Here is a 19339-nt window from a genome sequence, read left to right as displayed (position 1 = left end):
GCTGCGCGCGACGATCGTTCGATATATAAGACGCGCACGTGTTTCTATACTTTCAGTGAACATTAGACGATTACTGTTCATTATTTATTCACAATTATTATCATTCGAATATATTCTATTCGATTGATTTGTTTTATAGAAAGAAAAAAAATAGAAGTATTTAATAATATTATTTGAAGAAGGAGAAACTTTTTAACATGTGAGTATGACACAGTGTGTTCCATTTTTATTGATGATGCATAAATTTGTAACTGCATAAAACTAGAAACTACGTCTTTTTAAAGTTTAAGAATAAGCGAAATGATTATCGAATATATGATTTATTTATAGATTATTCAATAAATTGATTTAAAAATGATACTAGTTGTAGCTAGTAATTCTTTTTAAAGTATCTAAATTTGAATTAGAATAATAGCAAAATTATTTGTCATGTTTATGGCGTGATCGTTTTGATAAATTAGTTTTTTGTTTTTTTTTTTTGGTATGATACATGCAAATATGATTTTTTTTTTATTTTTTTTTTATTCAGACTAATATCTTTACTTAAATTATGTAACATTACTATTCACAAATGTAGTAACATTTTCTTTATATATATATATATATATTTCTGGAAATTTATGAAATATTACATTAAGATCAAAGTTATTATATCTTTTTTTTTTTTTTTTTTTAAATAATTATTTCAATTTAGGAAATATGATATAATATCGATTATTTTATTATTTATTTGTAATGAAAATAAAATGAATACGGTGCGTAAAGTGTAATTGTGTAATGTATGGGTGTTATGGAATTCATAATACTCTCATAGATTCATTTGGATATAATTCAAAATAATATCTAATTTTTTTTTTTTTCATGTGTTGTATTGACATAACTCGCATCGTAACGTAACGTTATCTATTTTATTACGTCAATTTTAAAGTGTCCAAAATATCTTGCCAAAATAAGTTACTGCAATAACAATCTTTTTTAGCCCGTTGAGATTTCCAGTTAAATTTACACACCCACAAAAAAAAAAAAAATCCGTAAGAGATAAGCATATTAAACGAAAACGAAGTTTAAAAAGTTCGATAAATTGAATGATTTTTTTTTTTTTTTTTTTTTTTTTTTGACGAGAGATTTAACAATGTAAATAATTAACTGAAAGAATGTTCAAAATATTTAAAGAAAAAAAAAAACATGAAAAAAATTAAAAAATTAAACTAAATGAAAAATAAATTATACTTTTAAGTTTTTACAATTGCAAAAAGTTTCATTGTTATAAAAATGACGGTAATAAAAATGATAAGAAGTATTAAATAAGTGAATGAGTTTGTTCTAATTTGCATAGCATGTTTCGTTGCATGTTTTAGAAAAAAAAAAACAACAACAATTCCAAATATAACGCGTTCATTTTTTAAATACTATTTTTGAAATATTTCACGAATAAATTATTTATCGACATAATATTCCAATGATTTGCTATTTAGAATGATACGAGAAATGGTACGCTTCGCGTGCAAAAAATTGTAAATTTAAATTTAAAAAAAAAAAAAAATTATACCGATGACCTTGAAACATGATAAAAAAAAAAAAAAGAATTCTTTTCTCTAGTACAGAAATATATTCGAAGTAATTCATACATTTTTTTTGTTTTTTGTTTTTTGAACATTCTTTTTCGTAATATAAAAATATAACACAAATATTATTTATACAATAAATTGATTTGTTCCGATAAGCTATTTAAATATAATGAATTTACAAAAATCCATCTAAAAAAATAGATCGTAACTCATGAAAATACTGAAGAAGAAGAAGGTCATAAATATTAGTAATAATTTTGTATAAAAGAAAAAAAAATATATTCTTCGTATAGGGTTCATCAAATCGCGTAAGTTTTTACGTTGCGCTCGGTTGTAGGTAGTAGTGTCGACTGGAATCATTTAATTGACGAATCAATGCTCTCTTTGTCGGTAACAAAATAGAAAAAGAGACCTTTAAAGCGGAAGTGTACTCATGTAAGAAAGATATTGTCATTGAACGAACCAGGTATATACATATATCACTGTTTTCAAATACTAAACCGCAAGCTAAAGCTTTTACTAAATCAAAATCACTTAAAAACGCATCGAGATTCATCACGTATGTAAATTGTTACTTTCATCAAACATACAAACAGAACAGAACGAAACAATAATAAGAAAGAAATCTTATATATTTTGACTATGTTTTTCTCTGTGTTGATCATTTAAATTATTATTATTATTATTATTATTAACTGGCATTAAGAACTCGAAAGTTCCTTTGCTGTAAATACCAAATTTCGCCATTGTTCTCGTCCCTGAACGCGCGATACTTGCATCATTTAAATTAATATCTTAATTGTTTATTGATATTGTTTGTCTATAGTAACTTTTATCATTTTAGGATGTTAGGTGTTTCTTGTACCAGTATTGGCCTCGCACTTGTTCTACTATTGGTAATAATATGCACCTTAAACGAAGGTTTCAGATATAGAGCGAAATTTCTGATCTTTGGATTAGAATGTCTAGTTTATACACTTATTTATTTGCCATTTATGTTTTTCAATATCAGATCTTGGAAGAATGCGTTGTAAGTAATAGTGTATTATTATTATTATTATAATATCACAGTTAATTAATTATATTCATAAAAGTAAAAACAATTTTGATGAATTCTATTTGTTAATAAAATATATTTCTAGGGTACCTGCATGGCTTTTAAGTAAATCATCTTATAAAGTATTAGGAATAGATTACGAGGTACGTGGTAAAGAAAATATCGTTCGTGATTCTGGTTGTATCGTTTTGATAAATCATCAGAGTATGTTGGATTTGGGAGGTAAGATGATTTGCTCAATGAAATTGAACAAACAAATAATTTTGTAACATTAATCGTATTGTACGATTGTTAATTAGTATTGGCAGAATTGTGGCTAGTTATGGATAGGTGTACGGTTATATCAAAGAAAGAAATTTTATATTTTGGACCATTTGGTCTTGCTGCATGGCTATGGGGTACAATTTTCATTGACAGAAATAATTCAAATAAATCGCGTGATGCTATCAATTCAACGTGTCAATATATACAAGATTCTAAAGTAATTATATCTCTTGACAAACAATTATTTTTTATTAATGTTTAATAAATGAAATATATGTTAAAACTCGATATATGTATATATATATATTTGTTAATATTTTCATTTGTAGATGAAGGTATTATTTTTCCCAGAAGGCAAACGACATAGTAATAATACATTGATACCTTTCAAAAAAGGACCGTTTCATTTAGCTATAACGTCACAAGTACCAATTTTACCTGTGGTCGTATCAAAATATTACTTCTTGCATAGTAAATCAAAGAAATTTAATTCTGGTACGATGATCTTTCTTTCTTAATTATCATTGTTTTTTTTTATGATTATATTATTATTTAATAATCTTACATATTCCTTTGTTTGTATACCAGGTACTAGCTATATTACAATTTTACCACCAATTTCAACAAAAAACATGACCAAAGATAACATACAAGAATTAATGGATAAATCTTACGAAGCTATGAATACAGCGTTCGTTCAAAGCTCACAAGAGGCTCTTACAAAACACATGGAGTGTTTACAGAATGATTAACGGAGAATTCAATTACATACTTTATACTTGAGACATTCTCAATAACATTTCATTTTTATATTCACAAATCTCTTCCGATTGCATAAAAGGAGTAGAATTAATGATGAACGATATTATATATTTGGATATATATATATATCGGATAATGTACCTGCACGAGAGAATATCACTCCTTTATTTTTTATCAATTAATTAAATTATATTGTTAAGAAATTTTTATTATTATAAAAATTATATTAAAAATGTTAATATGAAAATCTATTTAAAAAAAAAAAAAAAATCACGAATGTTGTTCAAATAACGTTGATTCATAATTTGAACGTTGTTTAATAATTCCATAAATTGTTTCTTTATAATAAAAAAAAAAAAAAAAAAAAAAAAAAAAGAAGAAAGAAATCTATGAAATAATGTGTGATAAAATATAATAATAATAATAATATATGAAAAGTTATACGCTTAGAAAGACATCTTGCTTTAAATAGGGGAGAAATATTTATCTATCGATCCGTCTTCTGAAAATAGTCTTATCATATTATGGTGTTATTATTATTACAATCTATCGGCGAAAGTAGTAAGAGCGTTAATAATATGTTATGCCTTCAATATGTGAATTTTGATATTTATAAAATATCCTATTATTCGTTTGAAAGAAAGGATGATGACGATGATAATAATATTAGAACCGGTGTTGTTATTATATCGATGATATTGAGAGTAAATATTTTTAAAATGTCAATTATGTGATAAGCTTGCTAATTTGTTCTTTTCTTCTTTCTTCTCTTCTCTTCTCTTTTAACAATTAAAGCCTTTAAATAAATTATTGACTATTTTACACGTCCGTATTAAAATATCATTTATTTCGTAGTAATTATTATACATTTGTCGCGTCAGTCATTTTTGCATATTATTTTTCTAATGGATTTGCATTTTTTCAAAAGATTGATAATACAAAATTGTTGTTTTTTTTTTCTTTAGTATGCTATGTACATACATGTGTTACGTATATGTATAATACTATTCTATTGAATAATCTATGTACAACAACAACAACAACAACAACACCATACCACTTAGAGACGTTTTCTTATTATTTATATGATTTTTATTAGATGACGCACGATCGATCCATTTATTTGGCGTTTTTATTTGTCTTCTTCTTCTTTAATATATATATGCTATTTATTTATTATATATATATAATATATGTATGTACATACGTAAATACACACAACACTCGCTGTCCTCCAATTACAAATAAACAAAAAGAAAGAAAAAAAAAAAAACACTTTTTCAGAACACGCATAAACAGTCGCCACAAATAATATAATTTTAACATAATAAGATGTAATATATATATATAAACAAATATAAAAAAAAAAAAATGCATACAAAGAGATAAACAAAAAACGTTGCTCGTATTGCGGTAGAAAAAAAAAAAAAAAGAAAAAGAAAAAAAAAAATAAACAGACAATCATTTATGACTAAAGTTCAAGTATTATATATTATACCTAAAATAATAATCTATTATGTATCACACCGCTTTTGAATTTGTTCAAAATTCGTTGTTGCATTATTTATACAAATTAATTCTTAAAAATTATCTTATCCTAAATTATATTCTTAATTGAATGAAGAAGCGACTTAAAATTAAAAGGAGAAAAACTATAAAATGGCATCATCGGTATGAAAAGTATATTTCAAGTTAAATAAATTAATACGGAGGAAGGTGGGAGTTGGGGGAAGATAAAATAAAGAAAAATAAAAAAAAAAAAATGGAAAGAATAAGCATATTTGTTTAATTAAAAAAAAAAGGGATGATAGTCGAAGTTTTTATCACTCGAGAATAAATGTATTTTGGAATGCTGCAGGGTGCTGCTCTGTTCTCGTCTCTCTTTTTGTTTTTTTTTTTTGTTTTTTCTTCTTCTTCGTTATTTATCCTTCAATAGCACCGAAGAAAGTAGTATATACCTTCCTAATAAAACGTCTTTTTCTAATATCAACTTAATTGAGGTATAAATCATGATTATCTTCTTTTTATCTCTGTGTATAGAAAAAAATAACTATTCAAATTTTCCTATTTACAAATAATAATAATAATAATAATAAAAAAAAGAAGACTTTGAATAAAAGATTTTGTAAAACCCATGCATCTTATTATAGGATAAAGAAATGTTTATCTTATTATTGCCGATCTTACAGATAAGAGGTATAATAATATTGATATGAAATACCGATAAGTAAAGATTATTAAAAAAAAAGAAAAAGGAAGAAAAAGGTGCACGTAAGATTATCATTTGGATTTAATATCTTGGTGTAAAAAAAAAAAAAAAAAAAAAAAAAGAAGAAAGAAAGAAAGAAAGATAGAAGTTACGTTTCGATTTATCTTCGATTGGGATTATTCATCAACGCTATTAATAATACTGATCGTTCTCCAACGACTCGATTCCTGAACATTTCTCTTCGTATCCTTTGGAAGCACGCAAAAAATAACGAAATCTGTGTGTTACCGATTCGATGATCTTCAGAGGAAACTGGTATGCGTAACTTGGATAACAATTTTCCTTCTTACATCCATGATAAAAAGGTGCTAGGTTTAATTATATCTTCTCTTCGTATTTGTCCTCTTCGTCATCCAACAGACGACGAGTTCTATCCATTCTTCTTATTTCAGTGTCCATGATGGAGAGGGAATTATTAATCCTTATTCTCTCCTTGGACGGAAGTGCAAACGGTGTCCTTTGTTGATGCTGCATTATCTCAGTTTAGTCGGCCGGAATATGGTCTATCAGGAATTCGGGGAGGAATATTAGGTACGGGACGCCTACAACATACATATTTTATGAATACTTGCTTCTTTTTCGAACAATTTAAAAGCTTGACAGAGAGAGAGCGAGAGAGAGAACAACAAAAAATGAATAAAAAGCAAATGAAACAATAAACAAAAACATAAAGAAAGAAAGTAAAATTGTTAATAAGGGAGAGCCCGTATAGATCGATGCTTACAATTACAATTTGATTATTTCGTTGATAAAAAGAAAGAAAAAAGTACAATCATAATAATGAATACAATTAATATTATCATTCAAAAGTATATATTAGATTGTTCGGAAAGTAATTTTAGTTTTAATTTTGAGTAAAAATATGAAGACAATTTTTGTTTCGAGATTAAACTTACAATTATTCGAGTGAATTTAAATAGTTTCATTTGATAAATTTAAACTGTCAACGATTGCACGTTGTTGTTATTTGTCAATTTGCATTGATTAATGTCAAAATTGTGTGTCAAGAAAAAACAAAATTACTTTACGAACAACCTAATAATATGTAGTTAATGAAAGAAAAAATAAAAACACAAATAAGTAATTTTTTAATACATAACATGCGAGACTAAACAAACAAACAAAAACACACAAGCTAGACAAAGTGCCATTGAAAGGACTTTCTTACTTAATTTTGTCCTAATTTTTCTTACAATATTGTAATTATCATCAAATAATAAAAATAATCAAATAGATTGGATCAGAGAGAGTCCTTTCAAATCGATTAAAATTATTACAAAGTTACTGCATTAATTGTTAATATTACTTCGCGATTATTACATCCTGGAAGCTTGGAAAGAAATATTTGATAATTTTTGAAGTATTGAGGTTTTACGATGAAAATAATGCACACCGAACGCGAATACGCATCCCTGCATACGGGGAAGAAAGAACTGAATACTAATAGTAGTTCGTATATTTTTTAAATTTTATAAATCAATTAGAATATCTTTTTTTTTATACTATTTTAAAAAATTGTTTTTAGTAGTAGTAAGTGTTTCTAGTAGTTGTAAATAAAAACCCACCCCCCCCAGCAGAAATGCGTGGCTCAACGCTCGCATAATAAAACCAATTCTTCTTATTTTCTTTTTTATCCTTAATCAATTTTATAATATATACTATATATATATATACTTTTTTTTGTCTTTTTTTTTTTTTTTTTTAATGGTTTCTTTTTATAACATATTATCTCCTATATACACATTTATAATTCAATAAAATTGTTTTGTACGTGTGAGAGGTGTGTAATTTCTTTTTTTCAATCGCGTGTGTCAAACACTTACACATCGTTACAATAGAATATTTTGTATATAATAATAAATATCTTGTTGGTTGGTTTTTCCTTTTTATTTTTTGGTTTTTGGAGAAAAAAAGAAAAAACATTTAACCAATACACAAGTAATCTTTTAAATAACATTCGTTAGATTTTGTTCCTAATGTTATTTTGGACATGATCTAAACTCTACAGTATAAGATTAGGGTTGTGAATATGTAAGCATATTATTATTATTATTATTATTATTATTCTATTATATTATATTATAATAGGACGTGTAGCAAAGAATTTCTTGCGTCTTTGCAAATGGCGGCTGTATTTCTAATTTTTTTTTCCCTTTATTTAGCATTTTCTAGGCATTTTTTTTTCATTTTATTATTTTCCTTACGTTTTCCCTTTTTTAAATCTTTAAAAGGATAAAATTAAATTATTCGTTAAAATACATGAATAATAATCAATAATTAAATAATAAAGTTAAATAATAAACGATATTATTCAATCAAGTTACCATCTTGTTAAGCAGACACACACTCTCTCTCTTTTATAAATTCAAAAAGGTATTTAATATCTTTCGAAATTCTTGTTTATTTATTTTCATTGAAAATATATCTAAGTTATCGTTTAGTGCTATGGGATGATATTATTTGTAGATTAATTTTCACGTGGCAATCCCATACTAATTGTAAGTGCTGTTTCACTATCGTGTTACACAACTAACAATCTTATACAATATTTGATCTCGTGCATTAATTAATTGCTATTTATGATTTTTAATAATTTGTTATTATAATAATCATAATAATAATAATAATAATAATAATAATAATAATAATAATAGCACTCTCACGTTTTTTATTGCTTTTATTCTAAGCCAATAATATTTGTCATTTGGAATGACTCAGTTGCAACGCACAAGAAATATTCTAATTCAAGTTTCGCATAATATTCGTTTATTCAAACGAATGTATTTTTTTGGTTTGGTCATTAAAAATACTATGTCAAGAAAAATTATTGATTAGATTTAAATATTAGAAAATTTGAAAAACGTTTTTCGAATTTTCTAATTATCTTCTAATTAGAATTCTTATTTTCTGTTTTGTTTTTTTTTTTTTTGTAATATAAGCTATAAATAATTCATATATAATTCGAAGGAAGACAAGTAGAGGATTCTCGTTTTTTGCATTTGGTTTTCTTTTGAATAATTAATTATTCCATTTCCTCATATGCATGCGTTATTATTATTAATAATATTACTAAAACTTTTGGTCAAATTAAATGTATAATATTTTGGCAATTGGACAATTCGTATTCGTGGTTTCAAAATTGATCTGATGCGAGAATTGTTTTCTGGTTTTTTAGAATACACACATTTTCTCTTTTTTTTTATATTTATATACGTTTTTTTGTTTGTTATTCTTTTGACTTTAAATATAAAGAACTGTTGATTGGGTGTTAAGTCTCAATTTTCTTGAAACATATATTAATAAATTAACATATTTTACAATTGTTTGTAAAAAATGTATTCTTTTTTTGTTTCTTTTTTTGCTACAAATTACCTAACGTATAATTTATTATAATTTGATCTAATGGAAGATAGAGATTCTCATTTTGAAAAATGAGAAACATGTTTAAACATGATGAGAAAACTTCACACATTAAGAGTATTTCAATTTATTATAATAAAAATAAATCTGTTAAATCTAATAAATTAAATTCATAAAGATAAAACTACGAACTAACGACGAATACGTGCCAATATTACACGGTCATATTTGATATGTTCCAATCGAAAAATACTAAAATGTAGTCTTTACAAAAATATTTCATAATTTTACTTTGACATTAACCACAAATTTATTCAAATAATAAATGTCATTCGAACTAATAGAAAATAATTTGCAATTTTGTTAATTAAAAGAAGGCGATCGATGAAATTAAAACTAGTAATAATAATAATAATAATAATAATAATAGTAATAATAATAAAAAAATAAATGATCATAGAAATAATCAAGATAATATTCTTCTTATTTCGATCACGTTCTATTCATCATTTATACGTTTTTATAATCCTTGGAATATTATAATAATACTAATTGTGGTTGCAATCAAAAAAAAAAAAAAAAAAAATCAAACAAATATATTCAACCCATTGACTGCTAAAGGCGTATAAATACGCTCTCACAAATTCATCAATATACAACACGAAAGGCGTAAATATACGCCTTCTGTATTTTTTTTTTTTACTAAAATACGATTAATTTAAACATGGAATTTATTGTGATATGTAACATAGCAACTAAATAATTGGCAATTATTTCAATGTCGTTTATCGTTAATTGTTTTTATATTTGAAATTCGTTTGTTTATTTTAATTTTATTATCTTTATTCGTTCATTATCGTTTTATTTTTTTATATAATTACGTTAAAATTATTCAAATATCCTGTTAAAGTTATATATACTCTGTGTTACATTATACATTTTTGTATTTTTTTCTTTTATATTTAAAATTATCGATTATTATTGAAGGAATATGCACAAAATAAATAAAGTAAATTAAAATAGCTTAAAAAAATTTGTAAAAATTCATATTTTTGAAGTGAAAATTTCATTAGAATGGGTGTCATTTGAAAAAATGTAACGAAGCGGTAAACGGCGGCTATGAAACGGCCGCAATACTAAATAAGAAGAGAAAATGTTATTATATTATAATAATAATAATATAATTTGTATTATACGTGTGATCTGCACACATGTTTTTATTTTCTTTGCCATTATTATCTGTTTTGGGTCAGTAATATTCAAATGGAAAAACAGTCGCAGCAACTGACATGTGAAAATCGTAAAGCACCGTTCATATTAATGGATTCGTTCGAGAGTCAAAGGGCCCAGCAGTCAAAGGGTTCATTGGTTTTTTTTCTTCCTCATTTTTTGTTAACGTTTTTCACTTTTTTCTTATCTCTCTTAGTAATTAACATATATGATATTCATTCAAAAGGTAATATTTAGTATGTGTTAGGTATGTATGTATGTGTGTGTGTGTGTGATGTTCGTGTGTATTGCTCATAACGATGCATTTAAATACGAGCAGTTTGAAGCATTAATAATACATAAAAGCTTGTAGAGAATATTCTGATGTGCTTCGGCGGCCTTACTCGTAGTTGTTTTCAACAGGTGTTGTGCCAATGAAATGTGTCAGCTTATTCTGGATTATGTAATGTCAAAAAATGCGTAGTATAATTGACAATTGAAAAAAGAAAAAAAAGAAACACTCGACACATTTAAAAGGTGACACACGCACCGTGTTATATTATATATTTTATCATTAGGCCTATTATACATTGACATTTAAGAACGACATTAATTCTATGTCAATGTGTACGAATTTATAATGCGATAGATAGATAAATAGATAGATAGATAGATAGATAAATATAGCTAGATAACGTGATATTATTATTTCATCTGCTATTTTATTATTTCAACACGATAATTTGTAATTTTATGTCATTGTACAAAGTCCAAAAATATTCGTAAGAGATATTATACTTGATATTAACAAACAATGGCCGAAGCACGTCATACATTCTTGTGTAAAAAGCGAATATCGTGTGTTGGTTACTTACAGACAAAATTATCTTTTTTTTATATATATATATATATATATATACATATTAATCATCAAATTGCAAGCGCGTCAATTTAAGGAGCATACGAAACAACAAATATTTCAAAATATAACAGTGCTCCTCTCTTTTCAAATGATCGCTTGCATATTTGATGTAAAATATATGTATTACTTAAATTACATTATAACGAGTATCATATTCTTATCATATTCGCAATTGAAAATGGGAATTCATTGATTTATTTAATTTCTTTTCTGTTTTTTTTTTTTAGACTATTCTCTCAAAAGGAAAAAAGATACGCGATTCCAGGATTTTCATGCAAAATCCTCAAAAGTGCGTTTTTCTACTACGCTATATATATATATCACATCCTATTTCTGAGCCACGTGTTTTTTGTTTTTTATCTTTTTATAATTTTTTTTTGAATCATTATCATTATTATTTGCGGGTAATAATTTAATTAATTATCATATCGCACGCTTACCATCATACCCAACCATACCAACTCTCTGCGTGTATCACATCAGAATCAACCGTCCCCCACCCATTTGTTAATATTATAATTAATAAAGTGTGGTGTAACGCTGTTGTAGGATGTTGAAAAAAGTGAAAGAAAGAAAGAAAAAAAAAATTGATAGAAAAACATTATTAACAGAGAAAATAAAAGAAAATGTTCAAATCGTGCGAATCATAAGGATGACGATTTCAATGTTTCAAAGGTTCGTTCGTTCGTTCCTTCGTTTAATATTTATTGTTAATAACACGTTTGAAAGATATTCAAAACTCTTTCCAACAGCATGACATTTTTCAATTTACGTGTGTACTCTTTTTATAATCAATTTTTAACGTATCCCTTAATAATAAATATATATATATTTTTTTTGTTTATAATTTTTTTCTTCTTCTTTTTGTTAAATACTCTGAAGTTCTATACAATTAACGAGTATTAGTGCAGCTCTTTTGAATCAATCAATCAATCAATCAATGCTACTATAATAATATGTCATATGGTAATAAAATGATAATGGTAAAACTCTAGGAGGAGAGATCTCTCAATATATAGTTTGAATAATAAATATATATTTATATTTATTATATTCTATAAAATGTAATGTTATATTATATTATATATTTTTCAACTATTTTCTTTTTTTTCTCTCCGAACTATCATATCCATGTTCGTCGGAGCCGATCGTGTGTGAAGTGTTGATTTTGTTTTGCATTACTTTGAATTAGAATTTTTTTGTCGTGTGTGTTTAAATTTAATGTTTGTTTTCATTTCATTTTTGTTTTTGTTTGTTCAATTAACATACATGCTTCTTCAGGCAAGCGCAGTAGCAATTTTAAAACGTAGATGTTATATTGATCTATCGTTAAAAAAATGTGTTAATGTATATAATTATTATTAGCATTTAATATAATATAAGTGAATAATTAATGACAAACTTGTTATCATCATAGACTTAAAAAATATTATTTTTCAAGTATTATGAGAGAATAATAAATTTCATGATTAAAAATTAAAATGCTTATTATATTTAATAATAATAATGTCTTCTTATAAATATGCTCGGACAATCGTTAGCTTTATACAATTATTATTATTATTATTATTTCTCTACATATGCATTTATGCGTGATAATATAAACGTTAAATGTATATGTATGTGCGTACGTACACAACACACGCGTAGTACGCATATATAACAATAAAATTAAAAAAAAAAAAAAAAGCCATACTAATTATTTTTATTTCATTTGAAAATATATTTTCTATCATTGTATTATATCGCGTGTGTAGATGTGTTCAAGTGGCGCGTTATAATAATAAGAGTGCATTCTCATTTCTTATCAATAAAAGCAAACAACAAAATACGTGTGAGAAATGAATGCCCTCCTGTGTCTCTCTTTATCGATTGATCAAAAATCGTTCAATTTATCATCAAATAATGCGCAGTGTATTAATATATATGTGTGTGTAATAACGCGAACGGGAGGTGGGGGGAAACGTTGTAAATAAGGATGAGTATTCTATATAAGAAAGCTACAACAACACAGTGTTTATTTACTTGATCCTGAACGCATCCATCAGCTCGTTCACAGCGGCATTAGCAGCGGCCTGAGTCGCAGCTTGTGTCACTCTCTGCTGAAGACCACCCCCACGACTAAACATACCATGGACACTCAGCTTTTACTACAGATCTCCTTTTATATTCTTCTCATTAATTAAATTAATTTATTTTATTCGTATATATATATATATATTATATATGTAGTTCTCTTAATTTCATTATACATATACATATACATATACATATACATATACATATACATATATATATTATATATATCTGTTGAATATCCTGAGAAGTATGTGTAATCTTTCAGTATGCATAGTTTCAACAACGATTAAATTTAATTTATTCTTGCTCTTTTTTGTTATTCTTCTCTGATCATATTTCAATGTATTATAAGTGTTTATTATGTATATGCAATTAAGTCACTTCGATTTTTATTCATTATGAAAATTTCAATGCAGGCACCGACATATATTTTGTCCTTTACATCGTAATTGACAGGTTTCACGTCGGCATCATGCTTTTACATAACACTGACGTCATCATAACACACGTGTGAAGGAGGAGCTTCAAGCTTTTTTTCTTGTTTTTTTTTTTCTTTTTTTTTTTTTTATTCAAATAAATTTTTTAGTTTTATATTTAAATGTACACACACACATAATAATTGCAATTTGATAAGCTAAACAACATTTATGTTGATGATTCTTAGAGATATATATACACGTGATGAGATACTAAAATATTATTTAAACGTTAATCTCTCTCTCTCTCTCATTCTCTCTCTCTCTCTCTTTCTCTTTTTTTCAATTAATTAATTATTTAATTAATTATCACCCTAATCCCATCCCGTTTACCCCCAAATGTCATGCTGTTAGCAAGCGAATGAATTATTTGTATCTAATTGTTTTTTTATCAACACAAAACCATTTATTATAAGATTTGTTTTCAATCATATATACACATATATATCATGTACAATTTTTCAAACTAATTTACAATTAAACGAAAACACAATTTCTACTTGACATTCCTTTCCTTTATTTTCTTTTTTTTTCTTCTTCTTTTTTTTTGTTTTGTTATTTTCTTTTGTTTTCTAGGAATGTGTAATTTGTACTAAACGCTACAATAAATTTTATAAGTGGAGGTATGCTCATCTCTTTCTCTCATTATATATATAAATATATATATATATATATGTCATATAAACTATATTTTATAAAAGCAACAATAAATTATATGTTTCTAATTATTTATATATATTTTTATATATATATATATGTATATATATTCTTTTTCTTTAATATTAGAAATATAAAAAAAATAAAGTATATCATTCATTTGATATATATATATATATATTCATACATATAACATTTGGAATAACAATAGAAAAAATAATATTTTGTAAAAATGCGTTACATTATTTAATACTAAATACTAACACATATATAAATTCACGCATAAAAATTCTTGGAAATGTTGGTTGGTGTTAACGCAGTTTTTATATTTTTTTTTTGTTTTTTTCTCGTTAAATCAAACTTAATCAAATATAAATTGTTTAATTTAATTACTTTTTAATTGTATATTTAATATGAGCAAACACTCCACTTTTTATTGACTTTATTATAATCTAATATTTTTTGATACATTGTAGGAGGAATATTTTAGGAGTTATTTAACAAGTAATGTTTTTGTGTAAAATGTATTACTGATAGATGCAACAAATATATATGTTGTGTGTATGCATATATATATATATATATATAGATATATAAATATATACACATATATTTATACATGTATATATATATATATATTGATTAGTAGCGAATAGGCGTGTGTGTTAGTGCGAAGACTTATTGTCGGCGCCTGCAATAGAAAGTGAAGTTAGCACCAAAGCCCCCAAATCGTATTAAAATTTAATGTTTTTTTTTTTTTTTTAAATAAATAAATAAATATGACGTATTATTTGATTAGCAAAACCACTAATTTTTCAACTTTCGAAATATCTTTTTATAAGAGGGAAATATGGCCAAGAGTTTTTCTTTTTTTTTTTTTTTAGTAATAAAAAAAACGAATCACAGCATACTGCAAACAAAAGGTTTTTTCCTCTCCAATTCTACACTTTCTAATATCTTATCTCACTTGGATTAATTTATATATATATATATATACATATATATATATACACATTTATAATTGTAATGTACTTACGATGGTATTAGTGGCGGTGGTAGGCCTGGACTAGCCCGAGCCGGTGGTGGTCCACCAGGTCCAGGTCTATTGGGAATAGCTGGTGCTGGCCGGACATTGGCAGGAACAGGCGGCGGTACTCGTGAACTAGAAAGAGGTGGTGGCTGTGTCACTCCACGTCTTGGCCCACCAGGAGATGGTGGCGATAACCTAAAGTGGATTCTCTTGCTAAAGATCATCTAATATCTATCGAATTGTACTAGCTTTTTTACTGACTTCTTTTACTGCTGGGCTTAAATTATAATCAAATGAGAAAGAAAATCTAATCAATTAAAATTAAAATTATAAAGAAACTTATTTGTAACGCAAAATATATGTGTTTTCAAATTGTAACAAAAATATATTAAAATGCTCAAACTGAATTCATCTTTAATAAGAAAATAAATGAACAAAATAATATGATCCAAAATGATAATACCATTTTCTCGTTGGTATCAAATTAACTGATAAAAACATGATAATCTTACCCAAGACTGTTGGCAATGACGTTCAAGTGTGTACGAGGAATAAGTGCATAGTGTAAAATTCGATAATAGCAAATTAGTTGATTTCTAGTTAATACTAAAGATAAAATAAGATTATTTTTACCTCGGATTTTCTCCAGAAGCCAACCAATCATTCTTCACCGGTGGTGGTACTGGGGTTGTTACTGTAGCCATTGAAACATCTCCAATAATGCGAAGGGATTCTTTACATGCGTGATACATGCGTAACATTTCTTCTCGTTTTTGTGCCTCTTCGGGAGACTCTTCCATCATGGATGCCTAAAATTAAATAAAAATATGATAGCACAATTATATATGATTGAAGTCAAAGAAATGAAAATTAATTTCAAATGATGTATGACTTTTAGGAGATTATTAGGAAAATAGGATTTTGTTGATAGGACAGGACTTACAATTACAGGATCAATAAAATTCTTGAATATATTTATTTCGTCTTCCGTCAACTGATAAAAAATGTAGGAATGTTTATTGATAAATACGAAAGTGATAACAATAAATAATTTTAATATAAAATTGTCTTACCTGATCGCCACTCGCATAAAGATGTGCTAATAATTCTCCATTGATAAAGTCTTTAGCATTGTTAATGATAAGATGCATTATTGTTTTTGGAACAAGATCGCGAGTAGTTTTGGTAACAATTTTCATGTAAGAATCCACCAGATTCCTAATTGTTTCCACTTGACGTTCTAATTGAGGATCCATTGAAGATTGACTTTCAGTACCACCCTAAACATACAAATGACATTGTAAATAATTTGATAGTTTAAATCTTTTTTTTTTTTTTTTAATATGGGAAATAATCAAATCTATTTTATAAGAAAAAATGACTACATAATTAAATAAAGATAAAACTATACTACCAACATATTATGTTGTGTATATTGTAGATCTGTATTATATAGTCAATACTAACTAAAATACATTAAATATTACATTTATGTCAATTTTTGTAGTGAGTATATTAAATTATCTTTTAGTAGCACTTAATTCAAATATTTTACAAAGTTTTTTTGTTTTTGTTATTGTGATTCAATAGTCGTAGTATTGTTGATCAATTAAGTGCAATATACTGAGTGGAGGTGTAGTATGCAGCATGTGTAATGCGTGTTAGAAGAATACAGTTTTTCTATTGTTTTACCAACCTCGTATCCTTCCTTTAGTTGTCCCAAATTGGAGACAAAAAGATTTGATTATAGATAAAGAGATAATTAAAATAATATATTAATGAAATTTTATGAAAAAAATAGCATGCAGAATCACATGATTTATGATTTATAATCACACCACCACACAGTTAGTTTTTATAATTAGAAATGAATTAGAAATTAGACAAAAATTCAGAGATCACTCTTTCTTTTTTTTTTTTTTAAGAACTCACCACCTTCTGCTTATCCTAAAATAAATCATAAAATACCGCTCTAATCAATTTAATTATATATTTTATATTATAATAATATAAAAACCAGAACTTTTTTTTGTATTAATACACATATTTAGTCACGTATACATTGATACATTTACAACTAAAATTTCATAGAAAGTTTACAGATTTTATATATATATATATATGTGTAAAAATCTCACTGACAATAAGAAAAACACCTGTCATTGAGTTCTCAGAAAACTCCAAAGAATTTTACACATGTGATCTTAAAAAAAAAAAAAACAAACAAACAAATTGACAAAAGTGAATTGAAATATATCAAAATGTATTACCTCTCCTTCGCCATTCGCTTGTTCCGTAGATTTTTCAGGATATACTCCGGCTCTTAGTAACGAGGCCTTCCAAGAATCAACATCATCCTGCGTTTCACAACTCAATTCAAGTTGTTTCGAATCTTTATAAACGTTTCTTCCTTCAGGATTGAATAATGCAAATAGATGTCGCCGAGACATGAAACCTTGCTCTACGTCGCGCAATTTCAAACCATCAAGAGGTAGCATGTATTTCTTTTCACGTTCCTTTAAGATGAATAAAAATAAATATATGCATATTAAGAGAGAGAGAGAGAGAGAGAGATTATTTCAAAATAATAAATTATAATAGATTCGTTGCAATTGCATTTAACCAGTTAAACGTGTTTGACGACTATATCCGACATCGCTTGATTATCACGACCCACACCAGAGCGCACTCGGCGCATAGATCGACACACTTAACTGGTTAAAAGAATTTGTTGTTGTGTGTGTTTTGTTTTAATGATATTTACCTCTTCATCTTTGAACCAAGAAATGCTTTCAGCAGTTAAAACAAACCAGTAGTCTTTGGATCCACCTTTCATAATACCAAGATTATGAATACACATGTAACCTTTACGTATTACTTGATTGCCCAAAGTATGTCGTCCAGCCTTAACTGCATTTTCCGATGATTGCTGAGCACTGTAACATAAAAATAAATATATAATGAAATGTATTAAAGTATATAGAATAATTGTATATATTCTTGTGCAAGGCCCACCATAAATAGTGTACCAAGAAAATTGCACTAGTCACACTTTTATCGAACAAACTAGCAAGGGTCAAAATCCTAGCATTAGGTTTCAAAAATTATGCAAACATGTTATATCATAAATATTAGAGCAAAAATGTATTATAAATATAGTATATGTATATATATATATCTTAATGACTAGAGAAAACAAAACAAAAACAAAAAAAAAAACAAAAAAAAAAACAACAGAGAAAAATTGCAAAATAAATGCACAATATAAATGAAAAATAAATGATAAAAGTAAACGTCAAACGTATATGTTGTGTATTTTAAATGATAATGTTGTAACTCTCTTTTAGCATTCTTGAAAAAGCACATTGTTTTTTTGGTAACAATTCTTATTTTTTTAAATTTTTTTTTTGTTTAAACAACAGTAAGAAACTTTAAAACATTCTACTGTGCCACATCTTGAAAATATAAATTGCTGTAAAAAAAAAATGCCAAACATGCAGACATGTATGTATATATATATATATCAGATTCCTGTAATTGAAAAAAAAAAAAAATAAGCTTTATAATAAAATATACCTTGTAATAACAATCATTCAAAAAATAGTATTTACACACTGCAAATAGAACTATTTAACACCTGCAATCGAAGCAACTTTTTATTAACAGAAAATGTTATCGCTTAAAGC

At 26.0% G+C, this 19339-nt stretch overlaps 2 protein-coding genes across 16 annotated transcripts in view; one reads left to right on the top strand and one right to left on the bottom strand.

Moving 5' to 3' along the window:
• The first annotated feature begins 14 nt into the window (after window positions 1–14).
• Window positions 15–13100, top strand: LOC107071180 (1-Acylglycerol-3-phosphate O-acyltransferase 2). 3 transcript variants are annotated; one of them, XM_015329944.2, is made up of 7 exons: window positions 15–199; window positions 1906–2034; window positions 2413–2598; window positions 2711–2847; window positions 2925–3106; window positions 3219–3384; window positions 3478–13100. In XM_015329944.2, exons 3-7 carry the CDS (start codon window positions 2414–2416, stop codon window positions 3639–3641), a joined length of 834 nt encoding a protein of 277 aa, XP_015185430.1. In that variant the 5' UTR covers window positions 15–199; window positions 1906–2034; window position 2413; the 3' UTR covers window positions 3642–13100. The 3 variants fall into 3 exon arrangements, 2 of the variants coding, with proteins under 2 accessions (XP_015185430.1, XP_015185428.1); XR_016176508.1 differs by lacking the exon at window positions 1906–2034 and having other exon boundaries at window positions 16–199; window positions 3478–6225; window positions 6313–13100; XM_015329942.2 differs by lacking the exon at window positions 1906–2034 and having other exon boundaries at window positions 16–199.
• The window catches only part of shi (dynamin-1 shibire), a 21636-nt gene continuing 8252 nt past the window's right edge, over window positions 5956–19339 (bottom strand). For 4 of the 13 annotated variants that reach the window (XM_089172284.1, XM_089172283.1, XM_089172289.1 and 1 more), the window contains 8 exons: window positions 18418–18589; window positions 17924–18169; window positions 17586–17600; window positions 16727–16933; window positions 16287–16462; window positions 15660–15848; window positions 13437–13532; window positions 5956–6462 (listed from right to left, as the gene is read on the bottom strand). In XM_089172284.1, coding sequence (XP_089028410.1) covers window positions 6399–6462; window positions 13437–13532; window positions 15660–15848; window positions 16287–16462; window positions 16727–16933; window positions 17586–17600; window positions 17924–18169; window positions 18418–18589 — 1165 coding nt within the window. In that variant the 3' untranslated portion in view covers window positions 5956–6398. Of the gene's footprint in view, window positions 6463–13436; window positions 13533–14346; window positions 15315–15655; window positions 15849–16286; window positions 16463–16726; window positions 16934–17349; window positions 17362–17585; window positions 17601–17923; window positions 18170–18417; window positions 18590–19339 lie in introns of those variants that run through there. The other 9 variants (XM_089172288.1, XM_015329927.2, XM_089172290.1 and 6 more) reach the window with 8 other exon arrangements.

This window comes from Polistes dominula, unplaced genomic scaffold, assembly GCF_049000335.1.
Source record: "Polistes dominula isolate Pdom_NZ unplaced genomic scaffold, Pdom_raw_medaka contig_73, whole genome shotgun sequence".
Lineage (NCBI taxonomy): Eukaryota > Metazoa > Arthropoda > Insecta > Hymenoptera > Vespidae > Polistes > Polistes dominula.
Note: the sequence above shows the minus strand (reverse complement) of the source record. Positions and strands in the feature narration are given on the sequence as shown.

Coding starts and splice junctions, on each gene's coding strand:
- LOC107071180 (XM_015329942.2), top strand. Junction 3,107..3,218: donor AATATATACAAGATTCTAAA/GTAATTATATCT, acceptor TTTCATTTGTAG/ATGAAGGTATTATTTTTCCC. Junction 3,385..3,477: donor ATCAAAGAAATTTAATTCTG/GTACGATGATCT, acceptor TTTGTATACCAG/GTACTAGCTATATTACAATT.